Below are 19,705 nucleotides of genomic sequence, written 5' to 3'. Positions count from 1 at the left end.
CACTCTGTGACCTGGCGACACTCTGCTAAGCAGAGATCCCACAGTGACACCCGTGCAAAAAAGGTCCTGTCACCTGTTCACACAGAAAGACAGAGTTTAAAACCCCTCTGGGCATCCTTTGGAGGAGGGGGGAGAGCCTGGGAAGGGTTTTGAGGCTCCTGCCTCAGCTGCCCTGGTTCTGCTCTTGGGACGAGCCGGAAGACACGTGTAGCCGCGTTCACATGAGCGTCGAAAGAGGGCAGGAGATTGCCGTCTTTTAAAGCGGGTTGAAGATAAATGATGAATTTGCGAGCTCTTTGATGTCAGGCCTTGTCTGGGCAGCCCCTGGCACAGTGAGGGCCCAGATCTTGGTCAGGGTCTGTGCAGCGCCTGGCACAATGGGGGTCCTGATCTTGGGGGGGTGTCTTGCAGTCCTACTAGATTAATATGTAAATTAACACAAGGTTTCAGCAAAAATGCTCTGTTCCCCTCCCCTGAGTGCGAAAAGCCCATTCATCAAATGAACTAAAAGGGCAAACGACAACTAGTGACCCGGGTTGGGCTTTGTCCAAGTGGCTGAAGGGGACGATGCACCCAAAGCCCATGGACCATCCTCAGCACCTAACTCCCTTTGGCTGCTCGGGAAGCATTTGTCCAGCACTTTGCAGACACGCAACCCGTTATTAACCCATTGTGCAACCCCGGGGTCAGGGCCCGAGCGTCACCGGCGAGCTCTGTGCCGGTCTCAGCTCCGGCGCTGAGAAGCTGATGGATCCCCCCATTAAAGGATTGCAGAGGGGAGCCGTTGGTAATCGGCATGACCTGGTTAATCCGGGTCTGGCTCATCTGCCCGTCTGGGGCATGCAGCATGTGGTGCCCTGCTCCCCCTCCCCATGGTGCTGGAGGCCGATGGGGGGCAGGGGGAGTTTGAGGGACATGGGGGGCAGTTTGGGGAACGTGGGGGGGAGTTTGGGGGACATGGGGGCAGTTTGGGGGACGTGGGGGCAGTTTGGGGGATGTGGGGGGGAGTTTGGCTGCTCTGATCCAATCCAGTTTAAGGAGAGATTGTGGTGCTAACCCCCCCCCACACACACACACACACACACACTAACACAGACAAACAGCTCAGACATCTCATTCCTGCCCTCCCCTCCCGCTCAGGCCTTACCCTGAGCCTAATCAGTAATTAGACTAAGGAAGGAGCCATCTGGGGGCTGCCCAGCAGTAATCCACCCACTAGAAGAAAAATTCCTAATTTACACCAAAGTGTGGGCGGAGGGGGGGAGGCCAAACAGGGCGGAGCAGGATGGGCCTGTGCCCGGCTCTGCCGTCTGATGGCACGCTGCACGATCGGGCAGGCGTGGCATGGAGTGAGTGCCCGGGGGGCAGTGCCAGAACAGCGGGGAGATGGTGCATGGGAGACGAAGGGGGCTCCGGCACCTGATACTGGGTTCATTGCCTCCCTCTGCCTGTCCGTGTTCATGCTTCCTTCCCCGCCCGCCCCACGCCCCCCAATCGCAACAGCAGCTACTGGAGTGTTCAGGAAATGTCTCTATTCCCCCACCCCCCATCGCTGTTCTGACCACTAGAACCCACTCCCCTCCCAGAGCCAGGGAGAGAACCCAGGAGTCCTGGCTCCCAGCCCCCCCTGCTCTAACCACCAGCCCCCACTCCCCTCTCAGAGCCGGGGAGAGAACCCAGGAGTCCTGGCTTCCAGCCCCCCTGCTCCAACCCACCACCCCCCACCCAGAGCCGGGGAGAGAACCCAGGAGTCCTGGCTCCCAGCCCGCCACCTCCCACTAGCTCACTTTGCACAGCTGTAAACAATGGGTGTGTAAACTGTGACAGTGCAAATCACCGTGTCCTGGTGCAAACTGTGCCTCTACTAGGGCTTGGCACCACTGCCAGCGCAAACCCCAGAGGAGGTAGGGCCTGGATTCCTGCCCCTGCAGCTACCGCAGGGGCCTGGCTGTGGGTGAGGAGGGGTGCAGCACCCCCTGCTGTTAATCTGCTTTAGCACAGGGTGGCTGGGCGGCCAGCGGTACCCCCAGTTGGACCGTCCCTTTGCTGTGGCCAGGGAGATGCCCGGACAGGAGATGCCTGACTGCTCAGTGAGCGGATCTGTCTGGGGTGCAGAGGAGCTGGGGTGGAGGTGGGGTGTGAGACTTGCTGGGGAGTGGGGCCCAGAGATGGGACGGGATCGGGAATTGGGGGCAAGAGCGAGATGTCGGCAGCTGAACCCCAATCGATCCATCAGGCCAGGTATCCTGGTGGCGAGGGGCCAGCTACGGGACACGGCCCCCGGTGGAGGGGGCAGCCCCCAGGCCTAACAGAGGGTGTGTGCAAGGTCAGGCTGGGCAGGGCATCAGCGCCCGGTTCTCTGCCCCCTGCCCCATGCAGGGCCATTTCCATCACCTCAGGGCGAGGCTGGGGAGACCCAGGTGCCAGGAAATGAACCGGAGTCTCTGTCCTGGTGCTGGCAGGAATGGGGAGCTGCGGGGGGGCGGGCAGGGGGGAGGATAAACTATTGTACTTAACATATAACTCCAGTCGTTATTAATAGTTATTAATAGGTGTAGTATCTTGGTGCCTAGGAATCCCAGGCTCCCCACTGCGCCAGGCCCTGTACATTCCTATTGCTATTAGGTGTATTACGGTAGCACCAGCCCAGCCATGGGCCAGCCCCCACTGCGCCAGGCCCTGTACATTCCTATTGCTATTAGGTGTATTACGGTAGCACCAGCCCAGCCATGGACCAGCCCCCACTGCGCCAGGCCCTGTACATTCCTATTGCTATTAGGTGTATTACGGTAGCACCAGCCCAGCCATGGGCCAGCCCCCACTGCGCCAGGCCCTGTACATTCCTATTGCTATTAGGTGTATTACGGTAGCACTACCCCAGCCCAGGGCCAGGCCCCCCCATTGCCCAGGCCCTGGGCAGACACACACGCACCAGGAAACTGACAATCTAGCCCTTGCACAATGATCCTAATTAAGTGCTAATTAGTACAGGGTGATGGTTGCTATTGAGTTACATGATGATGTTGTTCACTGGTTTCTGGTGGGTGGGGGAGGGGAGAGGGACTATTTTCTCCTGTGGATGGACATGGCCACGGGAGCTGTAATGGGAGCTCGGTGATGTCACAATGCTGCTCCTGACGCGGGCAGGTAAAGCTGGTGCCCCCCGAACCAGGCCTCCCCTCACGCAGCCGCCCATGGTGCCCCATGGGGCCACGGGGGTGGGACGAGCCCCCCGCAGCAGGCGGAAAAGGGGAGCGCCAGGCGGGCAGCCCCAGGCACGTGGGAACCTGACCCCAAAGGTCACAAGCCAGGGGGGCAGATGCCGCTGACCCCCCTAGAGTGCACTGTCCTCTCCTGCTGGGAGGGGCTTTCACCCCGCAAGCCGCACTCCCCCCCCCCCCCCCAACAGTATCATCCACAAAGAGCTCTGTGCCCCTGAGAGACCAGAATAAACGTCCCACGCTGAGAGCGCCCCCGGGCTGGCTGGCTCTGGGGGGCGGGGAATGGGGCATGGGGGGCGCCGGGCACGGGGCAGGAACTGGCTGGTCCTGGGGGGCGGGGAATGGGGCATGGGGGGCACCGGTCCCAGGGCAGGGACTGGCTGGCTCTGGGAGCAGGGAATGGGATACGGGGGGCGCCGGTCCAGGGCAGGGACTGTCTGGCTCTGGGGACGGGGAATGGGGTACGGGGGGCACCGGGACCAGGGCAGGGACTGGCTGGTTCTGGGGGGCGGGGAATGGGGCACGGGGGGCGCCGGTCCCAGGGCAGGGACTGGCTGGCTCTGGGAGCAGGGAATGGGATACAGGGGGCGCCGGTCCAGGGCAGGGACTGTCTGGCTCTGGGGGCGGGGAATGGGGTACGGGGGGCGCCAGGCCCAGGGCAGGGACTGGCTGGTTCTGGGGGGTGAGGAATGGGGCACAGGGGGCACCGGTCCAGGGCAGGAACTGGCTGGTTCTGGAGGGTGGGGAATGGGGCATGGGGGGCGCCGCTCCCAGGGCAGGGACTGGCTGGCTCTGGGGGTGGGGAATGGGGCACGGGGGGCGCCGGGCCCAAGGCAGGGACTGGCTGGCTCTGGGGGTGGGGAATGGGGCACGGGGGGTGCCGGTCCAGGGCAGGGACTGGCTGGTTCTGGGGGGTGAGGAATGGGGTACGGGGGGCGCTGGTCCAGGGCAGGGACTGGCTGGTTCTGGGGGGTGAGGAATGGGGTACGGGGGGCGCTGGTCCAGGGCAGGGACTGGCTGGCTCTGGGGGTGGGGAATGGGGCAGGAGCCTGTCCCCACACTGGCATACTGAACATGGAAGCTCTCTGGGCCGCACCTGCTCTCCAGCTAGAGAATCGAGCCTCCGGGACCCTCCCCTTCCCCCAGCAGGGAATTCGCACCGGCTCCCAGGCTGCTCGGAGCTCCTGCTTCTCCCCCGCGCGGGATAAGCCGCCCCCCACCAGCGCTGCGATGTCAGGAGCTGCCAGGATCGTCCCCGGATGGAAGAACTTGAAATCTCAGATCTTCCAAAAGCTGCAGATGCCAAAGGTAACGGTGTGAGGGCTGGGAGAAGCAGGGGCCCATTTACTGCTCCAAACGGCCGCTTTCCCGTAGAGATGGCCACATAGATCCCCAGGGGCCGGCCGAGGTACAGACGCCGCACCCTCCTTCCAGTGAGATTTGGGCCTTAGGTCCAGCGACGCTGCCTGGGTCTGCAGAGAGCCTGAGCCCATCACTCGGAGAAGGGAGAGCTGCCCTGAGCGTGACAGACGTGGCCGGGGTCTGCAGGGAGCTGGAGGGGGCAGGTGCTGCTCCACCCTCTGGGGCTCCATCGCTGGCAATAACCTGCACCCTCAGCCCCCAAGGTGGCACCCCCATGCTGGTCGGAGCCGGCAGCACCTGCGGCCACAGGCACCAGGGCAAATCGCCCTCACTCTCCCTCCTTCCTGTGCAGGAGCTGCCCGAGGCGGTGCCAGGGACGCCGGTGCTGCTGAGCGACAGACCCTCCCTTGTGTACCGGGCCAGCCGCCACCCTCACCTCATGCCCCGCATCTGCTTCTACCCGACTCCCACCGCCAACGTCTTCGTCTGCTTCTCCTGGGGGGGCCCGGGGCTGAAACAGGACCAGGTGAGACCCCAGCTGAACTGTCCCCCGGGGATTGGTGCCCCTCACGCTCTCCACCACGATCTGCCACCCTGGGGGGCTGCGTCCTCCACCTCTTCCCCTTGCCCCAGGGAAAGCGGCTGGTGGAGCCTGAAATGCTCCCAGGCCCCCTGTTCTAAGCCCACCGACTCCTCTCCCTGCCCCCAGCCAGGAGCAGAACCCAGGAGTCCTGACCCCCCTGCTCGGCCCACACTGGGAGTCAGACAACCTGCACTGACTGTCAGGAAGGCACTTCCCCTGTGCCTCAGTTTCCCCACCGGTCCTGTCCTCAGCAGAGCAGATGCATAGTTTCTCTCTCTCTTTCACTTCCCCGTCTCTGGCTCTGTGTTAGGGGAGCTGCTGGAAAGGATTTTGAACCAGGCGCATTTTCCATCAAACCTTCGGCTGCCCTGCTCACCCCAAATTGTTTTAGAAACGTTTCCTTCGCGGAAACCGCCCCCCTCCAGTACGAACACGGTGGGGCGCACGACATAGAGACACCTGCGCTACCGATTGCGATAGGGGAAAAAATAAATGCAGAAAACTGTGCGAAAAAGGGAAAACGTCACCAATCCCGATCATTCCCCCCACTCACCCCAAAGTTTCATGTTTGGAAAAAAGCCGGTTTGGTGAAAAAAACTAAAACTTTGGGTGGAGCATTTCAAGCAGCAACATCGATTATTGATACTACCCCATGTCACGGAGTATTGGGGGACTCAGGGCCCTGCACCCCCGGCTTCCTGCGATTCACCATGACTCTCAGCCAGCCAGTAAAGCAGAAGGTTTATTTGGATGACAGGAACACAGTCCAAGACAGGTCTTGCAGGCACAGACAACAGGGCCCCCCTCAGTTAGGTCCAGCTTGGGGTCCCAGGGCATCCCAGCCCCCCCCTTTGGGGGGTCAGAGCCATCTCTGCCTCCCAGCCATCTCTCCAGCCTCCTTCCAGCCTGCTTCCCACACTCCGCCTTCAGCGACCCCTCCCACAGCCTTTGTTCAGTTTCCCGGGCCCCGGAGTCATCTGACCTCCAACCCCCTCCTGGGTTCTCATGTTACAAGCTCAGGTATGTTCCCTTGGGCCGGCTCCCATCCCCCGATGCAGACCATCCTAGTCACACTCCCCTGTCAGCATTCACACACCCCAGCAAGAACAGTCCCAGTTCGTCACATCTCTCCCCCCTTCGAGACCGAACTGAGCAGGGTCACTTTAGCCAGTGACCCGGGGAAGTTCGAACCTACCCCCGTTCCCATGGATGCCCCCGCATCCCTCCAGTTCCTTGGTGAGAATTACACCAGGCCCCTTCCGTTCCACGCCCCCCCTTAGGTCGGGGGTGCTTGATGGCACTCGCAGTTCGCATGTGGGAAGGTTTATGCGGCCTGGGCCCTTTTCCCACCCCCATACCTCTGGGGTTCCAACTGGGCTGTGGTCTTCTCCCAGCGCTCCAGTCTGGAGGTCTGTGCTTTGGGCTCTCTTGGTTTAGAGCCGCCCTTTTAACCTTGGCCACCCTCTGGAAAGGATCCTTTATGCTGGGCAAGGGTCCTAAAGCTCTTTTCCCCTTGTCCCAGGCCTTCCTCCCCCTCTGACAGGGGTCACAGGATCCGCAGTACTGTCGGACAGTAACAAAGACCCCAGGCCAGTAAAAGCTCCGTAGCAGCCTCTGCTGGGTACGCCAGGTTCCCTGGTGCCCTGAGAGGGGAATGTCATGGGCCCGGCACAGCAGCTGGCGGCGATACTTCTGGGGTACCACCAGCTGCCTCCTGATCCCCCCTGACTCCATTTTCCCTGGGGGAGCCCATTCTCGGTACAGGAACCCCTTCTCCCACAGGAACCTTTTCCGGCCACCTCGTTCCATGGTCTGTACCGCATTGAGGTCGGCCAGGTCCCTTATCTTCCGCAAGGAGGGGTCTCTCTGTAACTCGGCCTGGAACTCAGCAGCTGGGACAGGGATGGCCACCTGCTCTTTCTCGCCCGCTGGGTCCGAAGCTGCAGCCTCCCTGAGCCGCGTCCCTGGGCGTTCCCTCCCCACCAGGTTAGGGTCCTGCGCCTCAGGCAAGGCACCCCCCCCAAGGCCAGGGCGCAGGGCCCCTCGCCGGCTCTGACTGCGGGTCACAACCAGTGCCTTTTGGGGGTTGCTTGGCCAGTTCTCCAGGTCCCCCCCCATCAATACCTCAGTGGGCAGATACGGGTGTACCCCCACATCCTTGGGGCCCTCCTTGGCCCCCCACTTCAGGTGTACCCTTGCCACGGGCACTTTGACTGGTGTTCCGCCCACCCCCGTCAGGGTCAGGTAGGAGTTGGGCACCACCTGATCTGGGGCCACCACCTCGGGCCGGGCCAGCGTCACCTCTGCGCCCGTATCCCAGTATCCATTGACCTTCCTCCCATCCACCTCCAGGGGAACAAGGTACTCTCTCCGGAGGGACAGCCCCGCGCCCACCGTATAAACCAAAAACCCTGAGTCTGGGGCATCCAGCCCCCTAGAGGAGCTGGCCTGGGGCCCTTCTCTCTCTTGAGCAGTTGATAAGCTGCCAGCCCCTCTTGCGTGAGAAGCCTGCCCCTCGTCCGTCTGGGCCTCTACCAAGTTAACCCTATGCGGGTTCGGTCTGCTCAGTCTGTCCTTGAGCTTGGGGCACTGGGCCCGAACGTGGCCTCTTCGGCCGCAGTAATAGCAGCTCATGTCCTGTGGGTCCCCTCGAGCCGGTCGGTTGTCCCTGACGCTGGGCATTCCCCGTGGGAGGGGATTCCCCATATTCCCTCTTTGGGAGGTCCCAGGGTGACTCTCTCTCTGCATCACGGCGGGCCTGTTCCTTTGGGGCTCCTCCCTGCCACCCCCTGACCGGCTCTTTACAAACTCATCAGCCAGCTGCCCGGCGTGTCGCGGGTTCTCTGGCTTTCTGTCCACCAACCACAGCCTCAGGTCGGATGGGCACCGCTCATACAGTTGCTCCAGTACCAGCAGTTTAATCAGGTCCTCCTTCGTCTGGGCCCCACCAGCCCACTTGCTGGCGTATCTTTCCATGCGGACGGCTAGTTGCAAATATGAGATCTCAGGGGTTTTATCTTGACCCCGGAACCTTCCCCGGTACATCTCAGGAGTCAGCCCAAACTCACGTAGCAGGGCCTTTTTGAATAGTTCGTAGTCCCCTTTCTCTGCCTCTCCCAGTTGGCGGTACAATGCCACGGATTTGGGGTCCAGTAAGGGGGTAAGGACCCGGAGTCTGTCCGCGGGATCAACCCGGTGCAGCTCGCAGGCCGTCTCAAAGGCCTCCAGGAAGTCATCCATGTCCTCCCCCTCCTTGTATGGGGCCATGATGCACTTATCAAAGCTCCGTGCAGTCCTGGGTCCCCCCTCACTCACCGCAGCCGGGGGTTCGCTGCCCCTCAGTCTCGCCAGTTCCAGTTCATGCTGACGCTGTCTCTCATTCTCCTGTCTCTGTCTCTCTTCATGCTGTCTTTGTCTCTCTTTCTCCTCCCGTTCATGCTGACGCTGTCTCTCTTCATGCTGTCTCTGTTGTTCACGATCCTCCAGCTCCCTCAGTTTTAGCTCTTTCTCCCATTCCAGCCAATTCCGCTCCCCGGATGCCGAACGTCGCCGGGAGGATCCTCTGCTGGCCGGCGAGCTTCGCCGGGGGGACCCCCTGCTGGCCGGGGGGGTCACGGCGCCTTCGGTATTTGCTGGGCTCCTCCCCACCCTTCCCCTAGGCATAGGAAGGAGGGGTCTCGGGAAGCCCTCAGCAGCGGGCTGACCACTCCCAGCTGGGACAGACACTGGTGCCTGCGCTGCATTTGCCAGGCTGCTTCCCTGAGACACAGGGATCAGTTCATTCGCGCGATCTTCCGCCTCCAGCTGGGCAATGAGCTGTTCTTTGGTGAGCCTCCCAATGCGCAGCCGCCTCTGCTTGCACAGCTCCACCAGGTCGCTCTTAAGCCGCTTGGCATACATCTTCCTGCTGGCCACTCACCGGCCTGTGTGCTCACAGCTCCCCCCAGTTCCCAGGGGGACCCCTAGTGTGCCAGCCCTTCTCGAGGTCACCACCTCTCTGCCAGGGTCGAGCTGCAGACTCCTCCGCCCCTGGGACCACTCGCTGCGATCCCCCCAGGGGACCCTGTTACTGCAAAAGTCCTTCTCGCTGGTCACACACTCCCAGGGGTAATAACCGTCTCTCTCCCACTCTTCAGCGTGCCTGGTCCCCGTCAATCCCCCTTCGTTTTACTGCTCCCCAGTCACTTACTGCAGGAAGCGCCGTCCACGGGGTGCAGTAGATCCCGCCGCTGCCACCAGTTGTCACGGAGTATTGGGGGACTCAGGGCCCTGCACCCCCGGCTTCCTGCGATTCACCATGACTCTCAGCCAGCCAGTAAAGCAGAAGGTTTATTTGGATGACAGGAACACAGTCCAAGACAGGTCTTGCAGGCACAGACAACAGGGCCCCCCTCAGTTAGGTCCAGCTTGGGGTCCCAGGGCATCCCAGCCCCCCCCTTTGGGGGGTCAGAGCCATCTCTGCCTCCCAGCCATCTCTCCAGCCTCCTTCCAGCCTGCTTCCCACACTCCGCCTTCAGCGACCCCTCCCACAGCCTTTGTTCAGTTTCCCGGGCCCCGGAGTCATCTGACCTCCAACCCCCTCCTGGGTTCTCATGTTACAAGCTCAGGTATGTTCCCTTGGGCCGGCTCCCATCCCCCGATGCAGACCATCCTAGTCACACTCCCCTGTCAGCATTCACACACCCCAGCAAGAACAGTCCCAGTTCGTCACACCCCACCAAGTCTTGACTAGGACCTGGGATTCCCAACGAGTGCCACTCAGCGAGCCTGGGGCGGCGCTCGCCAGCGATGGCACCCAGCCGCCGTGGGCCAAAGACTCAGCGCTGAGAACTGATCAGGGGCAGCCACCTGCTCTTATCGACAGGCGACTGGCAGTGGCTGGGCACCGATTGCTGGCTAGCGCCCGTCAGCCAGCACACACACGTGCTCGGCCCTGTACACACCTGTACACATGCAGGGCCCCGTCGTGCGAGGTGCTGTACACACCTGTACACGTGCAGGGCCCCGTCGTGCGAGGCGCTGTACACACCTGTACACGTGCAGGGCCCCGTCGTGCGAGGCGCTGTACACACCTGTACACGTGCAGGGCCCCGTCGTGCGAGGCGCTGTACACACATGTGCACGTGCAGGGCCCCGTCGTGCGAGGCGCTGTACACACATGTGCACGTGCAGGGCCCCGTCGTGCGAGGCGCTGTACACACATGTGCACGTGCAGGGCCCCGTCGTGCGAGGCGCTGTACACACCTGTGCACGTGCAGGGCCCCGTCGTGCGAGGCGCTGTACACACCTGTGCACGTGCAGGGCCCCGTCGTGCGAGGCGCTGTACACACCTGTGCACGTGCAGGGCCCCGTCGTGCGAGGCGCTGTACACACCTGTGCACGTGCAGGGCCCCGTCGTGCGAGGCGCTGTACACACCTGTGCACGTGCAGGGCCCCGTCGTGCGAGGCGCTGTACACACCTGTGCACGTGCAGGGCCCCGTCGTGCGAGGTGCTGTACACACATGTGCACGTGCAGGGCCCTGTCGTGCGAGGTGCTGTACACACATGTGCACGTGCAGGGCCCTGTCGTGCGAGGTGCTGTACACACATGTGCACGTGCAGGGCCCTGTCGTGCAAGGCGCTGTACACACACACACACACGTGTACACGCACGCACGCCCTACCCGCTCTGCTCCCCTGCCCTGATGAACATGCCCCTGCAGGCCCGGGTCTGGCTGCAGCACGGGGAGGATGAGAGCGCGGTGGTGGAGAAGGACGTCCCCATGGCCCAGCGGGTGAAGGTGCTGCAGGTGTCCTACGTGCCCAGCCAGCGCCTGCTGGCCACCTACTGCGACGACCTGCACCTGCGGCTCTTCGGGGACCACACTCAGGGCCTGCGGCTCCTCACAGCCGTCCGCTGTCCGCACTCCGTCACCAGCATGTGCTACAACCCGGAGACAGGTGAGCTGGTCACGGGGGCCATCGGCGCCATCAGCTTCTGGGCCTTCAGCCCGGGGCCCGCGCCAGGCCTGGGCATCTCGTGGGCGGTGAGCGTGGCCGGCGGAGAGTTCGTGCACTGCCTGAGCGTGGAGCGGGACGTGCGGGCGCTGGTGGCCCTGTGCGAGAGCACCATCCGGCTCTACGACTGCCAGCGCCGGGCCGAGACCCAGGCCTTCCAGCTTAGCCAGGGTGTCTCCCTCACCTGCTGCTCCGCCCACGGGCCCCAGGGCCACCTGTACGTGGGCGACCTGGCCGGGCACGTCAAGCTGTGGAGCCTGGAGACGGGACGCCAGGAGCAGCAGTTCCAGGCCCACCTGAGCGCCGTGACCAGCGTGGTGTGCCGCCCGGCCATGCACACCCTGCTGACGGCGTCGCTGGACGGGCTGCTCAAGGAGTGGGGCCTGGGCAGCTGCGAGTTGCTGCGCCGGCTGGACGTGGGCGAGCCGGTCTTCCAGCTGGGCTTTGTCACCGAGCGGATGTTCTACTGCCGCTCGCAGCACAGCTTCTCCCTCCGCACCCTGCGCAACTTCTACCAGCTCTTCAACGCCGCCGGCTCCGGCCTGCGCAGGCTGGCCCGCGTGCCCTGCGGCCCCGGCAGAGCCCGCATCCTGGCCACCACCGAGGACGGGGTGACCCGCTTCCTCTCGTCTGTCACCGGGGAGCTGCTCCTCCTCACTTGGCCCTTCCACAGGCTGGAGAAGGCCCTGGACTACGCCTACGACCCGGAGCGGGAGGAGCTGGTGGTGACCGTGGGGACTGCCGACGTCTACGTCCTGGACACCACCATCTGCCCCAGCCCGGCCAAGTACGTCCTGTGCACCACGGAGAACCGAGACGACAAGGTGCTGTGCTTGGCCTTCTGCCGCCTGGACCTAGGCACCCAGCCCACCGGCTTCGTGTTCAGCGGGCACTGGAGCGGGCACGTGCGCCTGGTCTCCCAGCACGCCCACAGCCTGGCGGAGCGGCAGATCCACAAAGGGGGGGTAGGCGCCCTGTGTAGCCTGTCGGCCTGCGGGGACCTGTCCTACCGCTCCCCGGAGTCCAACTTCCTCTGCTCCTACGGTGCGGACGAGCGGATCGTGCTGTCCGACGTGGGCCTGACGGGCAGCGAGCTGGAGCTCCGGCCCCTGGTCGTCATCCCCAGCACCGGCTGCCGGATCCAGAGCCTCCTGCTTGTGCCAGGCTACCTCTGCGCCCTGACCGAGCAGAACCGGCTCAGGCTTTGGAGACAGGCCGCCCTGGTGCCCCGGAAGATCAACCCGTACTGGCTGGAGACCTGCCCCCTGCACTCCTGCTCCGTCACCTCCTTGGACTACTGCCACCCGCTGCAGCTGCTGCTGACGGGGGGCGCGGACGGCTCGGTGAGGGTGTGGTCCCTGACGGGCGTCCTGCTGGTGGACTTCGACACCAGCCTACAGTTCAGTCGCGTTTGCTTCGCCAGCCTCCGGGGCGACCTGCTGGTTGGCTGCAGCACCAACATCTACTTCATCTCCTGCCTCAAGTACCTGCCCCGCCGGCACCTCAAGGCGCTGGCTGCCTGGCAGGTGGAGGACGACGTGGTCGAGCACCCCCTGCCCTTCCTCCCCAACTTCCTCCTGTCCTTCGACACGGTCTTCGTACCCAGGTACCTCTGGGCGGGCGAGAAGTCCAAGTGCTTCCAAGGCATGGAGGCCCTCACCAGCCACCGGGAGGTTATGCTGGTCAAGAGAGTGGCCAGGGTGGTGACCAGTGCCAAGACAGAGAGAGGACCCTCTCCCGGCCCAGAGGCCCCCGGCGGGGTGCCAGAGCTCGCTGCGGATTTCCGGCCCGCTCGGACACTCACCAAGAGGCTCCTGTCCTTGCCGGTGGAGCCGCCAGGCGGCGAGGAGCCCCAGGCACCCGGGGAGCTAGTGCCGCGGCTCCAGAAGCATTTCCTGCCAGGGGGGCCGTGGCTCATCGGGCCGGACGGCTACATTCCCAACTCCATCATCAGGGCCCAGCTCTGGCCGCTGGGCACGCCCCCGCACCTCCAGTGCTCCCTCAAGGTGACCCCGCGCCGGTGGCTGCCGCCGCGGAAGCCAGTCCCGGTCCAGGAGCCGGCGGCGTCCCGGTGGTGGGAGGAGCCGGCAGAGAAGGGGAAGGCCAAGCGGAAGCCGCAGGACCAGCCCAGGTCCTTCGTGGACCCGGAGCTGCCCCGGGACGTGCTGGCCGAGATCGTGGCCAAGAATTGGCTGAGGCAGAGGCCCAGCGAGGTGACGCTGGAGTCCGTCCTGCGGGCCGTGTTGGCCCAGCTAGAAGACGGGCCGCTCTCCGCGTACAGCCTGTGCACCGCCGCCCTGGTGCAGATCTGCCAGGCCTACGTGCTGCCGCCCCCACTGCAAGGCGAGGCCGCCGCCCGCCTCTACCAGGGCACCGCCAGCGAGAACGGCCGGACCCGGCAGGCGGCCTGGGAGACCCTGGGTGAGATGGAGCTACTGAGCCACAGGGACGTGGTGCCGCTGACCCGGGCCCTGCTGGACCCGGACTGGCAGGTGCGGGACCAGGCCCGCTCGCTCATCGCCTCCGTCGCCGGCATCACCGACAAGGGCGTCCTCCAGAAGGCGATCAAGAGGCACGTCACGCCCACCAAGGAGCAGCCGTGAGTGCCCCCCGCCCCGCGCCCAGTCCTTCCCTCTCCGCCCCCCGGTTCTCAGTCACACTCGGGCCCCCCTGTGCCAAGCGCTGGTGGGACCGGCCCTGTGGGAATCCCCCTGCAGAACAGCCTCCCCAGGCGGTGTGGGGCTGGCATGAGGGCCCTGCTCCCGAGCCCCAGCGGAGGGGGTGGGTTGGGGATGCAGCTGGAGCGTGCTGCACTATGGCTATTCTCTGGCCCCCCTCACCCCCTGGCTCATAGGGGGAGATCAGGGCCGTAGCTGGGTCACGCTGCACTATGGCTATTCTCTGGCCCCCCTCGCCCCCTGGCTCATAGGGGCAGATCAGGGCCGTAGCTGGGTCACGCTGCACCGTGGCGATTCTCTGCCCCCTCCAAGGACCGATGGGGTGATTGTGAGTCCTCCTCTAAATGCCCACGGGGGCAGAACGGGGCCTGGAAGATGGGAAGCAGAACTGGAGCAGAAAGCCCCCTTAAGCCCACGCGCAGGGCGAGGGGAGCCAATGGCTGCTGCAGGATGGTGCCTGGGCCCGGGTCGACTTTCCTAGCGGCTGTGACTCCACCCTGACCCGGGCAGGGGCTGGGGCCCCAAGGGGCTAGACCCATCGAGTGACATCAGACGCCAGCCGGTGCTGTCTCCCCCCGCCGCGCCCCTCACCCGCTCTCTCCGCTCTGCCCCCCCCAGGAGTGTCACCCTCAGCGGGACGTTTGTGCAGTACGGGCTGGGGCTACCGGGGCCTGAGGCAGAGGGGCCGGGGTGGGCGCCAGCCCAGCTCAGCATCACAGAACTGGAGATCCTCCTGGCTCAAGTGGAGACCAGGCTGACGGACGACCTGTACCTGGCGGAGGAGGGCCCGGAGCCCAGGGCCAGGGGCCAGGGGCCCAGCCTCAAATGGCCCAAGGCGTCAGAGCTGCTGGGCGCGGAGGCGGCTGGGGCGGAGCCGACCCAGGGCCAGGCCAAGAGGCTGAAGCTCTTTGGAGAGACCCAGCTGCCCAGGAGCTCTGGTACGTCCAGCTGGATCCGGGTGGGGGGGGGAATTCCCCTCTCTCCCCCCACTGGAGTCCCGGGGGGGGCAAAGGGACTCTCCCTCACACTCACCACCAGCCCGAGGGGGGAGGGCAGCTCCTCTAGGGGGAGGGGGGCGCTGTTCCCCAGAGCAGGGCAGGTGTGTGGGCCGGGGTTGAGTGTCAGGGTGCCCTCCCCTCGCTGCCAGCCTGACCCCATCTCCGCCCCGCCCAGGTGCAGCCAAAGAGGCCCCTGGCACAAAGAACCAGAGACACCCGCAGGACAAGCTGCCCCAGATCCAGCCGGGGGCCCAGCGCCTCACAGCCCCGGTTATGGTGCCGAGCAGCGAGGCGCTGGGCCCCAGCTCCAAGGCGGAGAGACGGCAGGGCCCCGCCAGCGCCCCAGGCAGCCGCTCCTCCGAGGTGCCCAAGGTCCCGCTGCCCAAGGTGGGGCAGCCTCCCCTGGGCCCGCGCCCCCCGGACCCACACACCAAGCGCTACCAGGAGACGCTGAAGAGGCAGTTGCTGAAGAAGAAGCAGCCGGGCGAGCCACTGTCCTGGCAGCCGAGCCGGCCCTCGGCCCAGGCCATGCGCCCCGAGTCCTCCGACCCCTTCCTCATCGACCCCAGTCACCGGTACGGCGCCGACAGCGCCCGCTGGCGGGACGACATCTGCACGCTGCTCAACCTGCGCATCGCCCCCTCGGCCGACGACCGCAGCACCCTGGAGGAGCTGGTGGCGTCCACCCGCCTGGCCCTGGGCCGGCCCAGCAGCTCCTGGAGCCTCGGCAAGTCCAGCAGCACAGTCGTCCGGGGCCTGCAGGAGAGATACGCGGCTGCCGAGGAGCTGGTGGCCAAGCTGGGCACGTGCCTGGCCCAGGAGGCCTGGGCCAAAAGGGCAGAAGGGGGCCTGGCTGAGGGGGCCCCAGCTGAAGGGGGACTGGCCGAGGGGGCCCCAGCTGAAGGGGGCCTGGCCGAGGGGGCAGTCAGAGGCCTGGCCAAGGGGGGCCTGGCCGACGGGGCCCCAGATGAAGGGGGCCTGGCCGAGGGGGCAGTCAGAGGCCTGGCCAAGGGGGCAGTCAGAGGCCTGGCCAAGGGGGCCCCAGATGAAGGGGGCCTGGCCGAGGGGGCAGTCAGAGGCCTGCCCAAGGGGGCCCCAGATGAAGGGGGCCTGGCCGAGGGGGCAGTCAGAGGCCTGGCCGAGGGCGGCCTGGCCGAGGGGGCAGAGCAGGTGCTGGGTGGCAGGGCGTCCAAGGCCCCTGTGGCACGGCCAGAAGAGCTGGCCCCGGGCAGCCCGGGGGCAGTCGCTGGGGGTGTCGAGGGGCAGGTCTGGCAGAGAATCCAGCCGCTACTGGCGATCCTGGCCGACCCGGCCCGGCTGGAGAGCACCGACACCGCCGAGCTGCTGGGCCGGCTCCAAGCCCTCGGGCAGTGCCCCTCCGTGGAGCACAGGGTGGCGCTGGAGTCCACGCTGGCCATGGCGGCCCAGGTGCTGGGAGAGGAGGACGCCGGCCTGGGCAGGGCAGTGTCGCTCTGCGCCCTCCTGGCCAGCCCCGGGCAACAGCCGCACGAGGCCACCGTGTCCACGGAGCTGCTCCAGGCCCAGCCCAGACCCGAGCCCGGCCTGGCTAAGGAGCTGCTGGCGTCTGCCCAGGCCCGGCTGCAGGCCAGCGCCGAGAGGATGGGGCAGGAGTGGGCCTGGTGGGAGCAGGTGGCCCAGCCGGGGCGGCCCAGCCTGGAGCTGGCCGCGCTCCGGGAGGACGAGGCGGCCCGGCGGAAGACGCAGCCTCTGGCTTTATGGCTGGGCAGAGTCCGGGCCCAGCAGCGGAGGTTCCAGCAGCGTGAGCCCGGGGCCGGCGGGCCCAGGGAGCAGGAGGAGGCGGTGCCCGTGGACAGCCAGCGGCAGAAGGTCGACTTGTACCTGCCGGACCGGCTGCCGACTGCCAGCACCGGCTGGGCCGAGGTGGGAGCGCATCAACTGCCGGGCGAGGACAAGTTCCTGGCGCTCTACCAGGTGCTGGTCACCCTCCAGCAGCGCCACGGGCCCTTCTCCCCGGCCTGGTGGGAGCAGTTCCACCGGCTCGCCGAGCTCTACGGCCTCGGGCGGCCCCTGAGCCGCGCCTTGATCCAGCAGCTGGGGGCAGCCGACCGGCACAGCAGCAAGTCCCTCCCAGGCATGTCCCCGGCCAGGGGGGAGGCGCAGGAGCAGAGCGAGGCCACCCTGGGCCAGCGGATCCTCTACCAGATCCTGCATCGGGCCCCCCAGAAGCCACCCGAGCCGCCCAGCTTCTACGGCGTCATCCCCCTGAGCTACCAGAACAACGTGCACACGCTGCAGCCGCGGGGGGAGGCCCGGTACGGGGCCGTGGCCCTGGCCTGGAGGACGGCGCAGCAGGACGGCCGGGGCCAGCAGCCCCAGCTGCACTTGGGGGTGGGATGAGGGGGCGGAAGGGCAGGGCTCTGAGCCACAGCAGAGCCCTTCTGGCGAGCTAGCGGCTCTCTCTTCAGCGCCAGCCCAGCAGGGCCAGGGCCAGGGCCAGAGGGGCCCAGGGGATGGCTCAAGGTGGCCCCGATCCCTGCCCGGGGGGCCAGCCGCCCCTCCCCTGCCTTCGGAGCTGCGTCTGTAATAAAGTTGGTGCCACGTCATGGCCCCAGGAGACACTGCTGCTGTTTGATTCTCATGTTAGATACGTGCGGTGCTGGGCCCGAGTGGGTGAGCTGCCTCCCGCAGCCAGGAACGGGGGCAGGGGGCCGTGGGGGCATCACAGCACCCCTCTCCTCTGGGTATGGGTACCCCGGCCGCGAGGCTGGCAGTGCCCAGAGACACAGGCAGAAGCCCATGGCTGGAGCTGTCCAGGCTCTGGGGATGGATGGGGATGGATGGATGGATACTGGCGCTGGGTGATGGGGATGGATGGGGATGGATGGATGGATACTGGCGCTGGGTGATGGGGATGGATGGGGATGGATGGATGGATACTGGCGCTGGGTGACGGCGGCTGGACTCTGGGGATGGATGGATGGATACTGGCGCTGGGTGATGGGGATGGATGGGGATGGATGGATGGATACTGGCGCTGGGTGATGGGGATGGATGGGGATGGATGGATGGATACTGGCGCTGGGTGATGAGGATGGATGGGGATGGATGGATGGATACTGGCGCTGGGTGATGGGGATGGATGGGGATGGATGGATGGATGGATACTGGCGCTGGGTGATGGGGATGGATGGGGATGGATGGATGGATACTGGCGCTGGGTGATGAGGATGGATGGGGATGGATGGATGGATACTGGCGCTGGGTGATGGGGATGGATGGGGATGGATGGATGGATACTGGCGCTGGGTGATGGGGATGGATGGATGGATGGATACTGGCGCTGGGTGATGGGGATGGATGGATGGATACTGGCGCTGGGTGATGGGGATGGATGGGGATGGATGGATGGATACTGGCGCTGGGTGATGGGGATGGATGGGGATGGATGGATGGATACTGGCGCTGGGTGATGGGGATGGATGGGGATGGATGGATGGATGGATACTGGCGCTGGGTGATGGGGATGGATGGGGATGGATGGATGGATACTGGCGCTGGGTGATGGGGATGGATGGATGGATACTGGCGCTGGGTGATGGGGATGGATGGGGATGGATGGATGGATACTGGCGCTGGGTGATGGGGATGGATGGGGATGGATGGATGGATACTGGCGCTGGGTGATGGCGGCTGGACTCTGGGGATGGATGGATGGATACTGGCGCTGGGTGATGGGGATGGATGGGGATGGATGGATGGATACTGGCGCTGGGTGATGGGGATGGATGGGGATGGATGGATGGATACTGGCGCTGGGTGATGAGGATGGATGGGGATGGATGGATGGATACTGGCGCTGGGTGATGGGGATGGATGGGGATGGATGGATGGATGGATACTGGCGCTGGGTGATGGGGATGGATGGGGATGGATGGATGGATACTGGCGCTGGGTGATGAGGATGGATGGGGATGGATGGATGGATACTGGCGCTGGGTGATGGGGATGGATGGGGATGGATGGATGGATACTGGCGCTGGGTGATGGGGATGGATGGATGGATGGATACTGGCGCTGGGTGATGGGGATGGATGGATGGATACTGGCGCTGGGTGATGGGGATGGATGGGGATGGATGGATGGATACTGGCGCTGGGTGATGGGGATGGATGGGGATGGATGGATGGATACTGGCGCTGGGTGATGGGGATGGATGGGGATGGATGGATGGATACTGGCGCTGGGTGATGGCGGCTGGACTCTGGGGATGGATGGATGGATACTGGCGCTGGGTGATGGGGATGGATGGGGATGGATGGATGGATACTGGCGCTGGGTGATGGGGATGGATGGGGATGGATGGATGGATACTGGCGCTGGGTGATGGGGATGGATGGGGATGGATGGATGGATGGATACTGGCGCTGGGTGATGGGGATGGATGGGGATGGATGGATGGATACTGGCGCTGGGTGATGGGGATGGATGGGGATGGATGGATGGATGGATACTGGCGCTGGGTGATGGGGATGGATGGGGATGGATGGATGGATACTGGCGCTGGGTGATGAGGATGGATGGGGATGGATGGATGGATACTGGCGCTGGGTGATGGGGATGGATGGGGATGGATGGATGGATACTGGCGCTGGGTGATGGGGATGGATGGATGGATGGATACTGGCGCTGGGTGATGGGGATGGATGGATGGATACTGGCGCTGGGTGATGGGGATGGATGGGGATGGATGGATGGATACTGGCGCTGGGTGATGGGGATGGATGGGGATGGATGGATGGATACTGGCGCTGGGTGATGGGGATGGATGGGGATGGATGGATGGATACTGGCGCTGGGTGACGGTGGCTGGACTCTGGGGATGG

The 19,705-nt window shown here is 64.8% G+C and overlaps 1 protein-coding gene across 1 annotated transcript; it reads left to right on the top strand.

Annotated features, from left to right (window-relative positions):
• Window positions 1-4,451: 4,451 nt before the first annotated feature.
• On the top strand, window positions 4,452-17,219 carry LOC122172184 (WD repeat-containing protein 87). Its single transcript, XM_065571812.1, has 5 exons — window positions 4,452-4,529; window positions 4,936-5,109; window positions 10,870-13,763; window positions 14,338-14,780; window positions 15,016-17,219. The coding sequence occupies exons 1-5, from the start codon at window positions 4,452-4,454 to the stop codon at window positions 17,217-17,219; spliced, it is 5,793 nt and encodes a 1,930-aa protein (XP_065427884.1).
• Window positions 17,220-19,705: the final 2,486 nt, after the last annotated feature.

The sequence above is a fragment of the Chrysemys picta genome, chromosome 17, assembly GCF_011386835.1.
Source record: "Chrysemys picta bellii isolate R12L10 chromosome 17, ASM1138683v2, whole genome shotgun sequence".
NCBI lineage: Eukaryota > Metazoa > Chordata > Testudines > Emydidae > Chrysemys > Chrysemys picta.
Note: the sequence above shows the minus strand (reverse complement) of the source record. Positions and strands in the feature narration are given on the sequence as shown.

Excerpts from the sequence above, each read along its gene's own strand:
- LOC122172184 (XM_065571812.1), top strand. The coding sequence starts at position 4,452 with ATGTCAGGAGCTGCCAGGATCGTCCCCGGATGGAAGAACTTGAAATCT. Across the intron at positions 5,110-10,869 it reads CGGGGCTGAAACAGGACCAG|GCCCGGGTCTGGCTGCAGCA; the intron begins GTGAGACCCCAG and ends ATGCCCCTGCAG. Across the intron at positions 14,781-15,015 it reads CCAGCTGCCCAGGAGCTCTG|GTGCAGCCAAAGAGGCCCCT; the intron begins GTACGTCCAGCT and ends CGCCCCGCCCAG.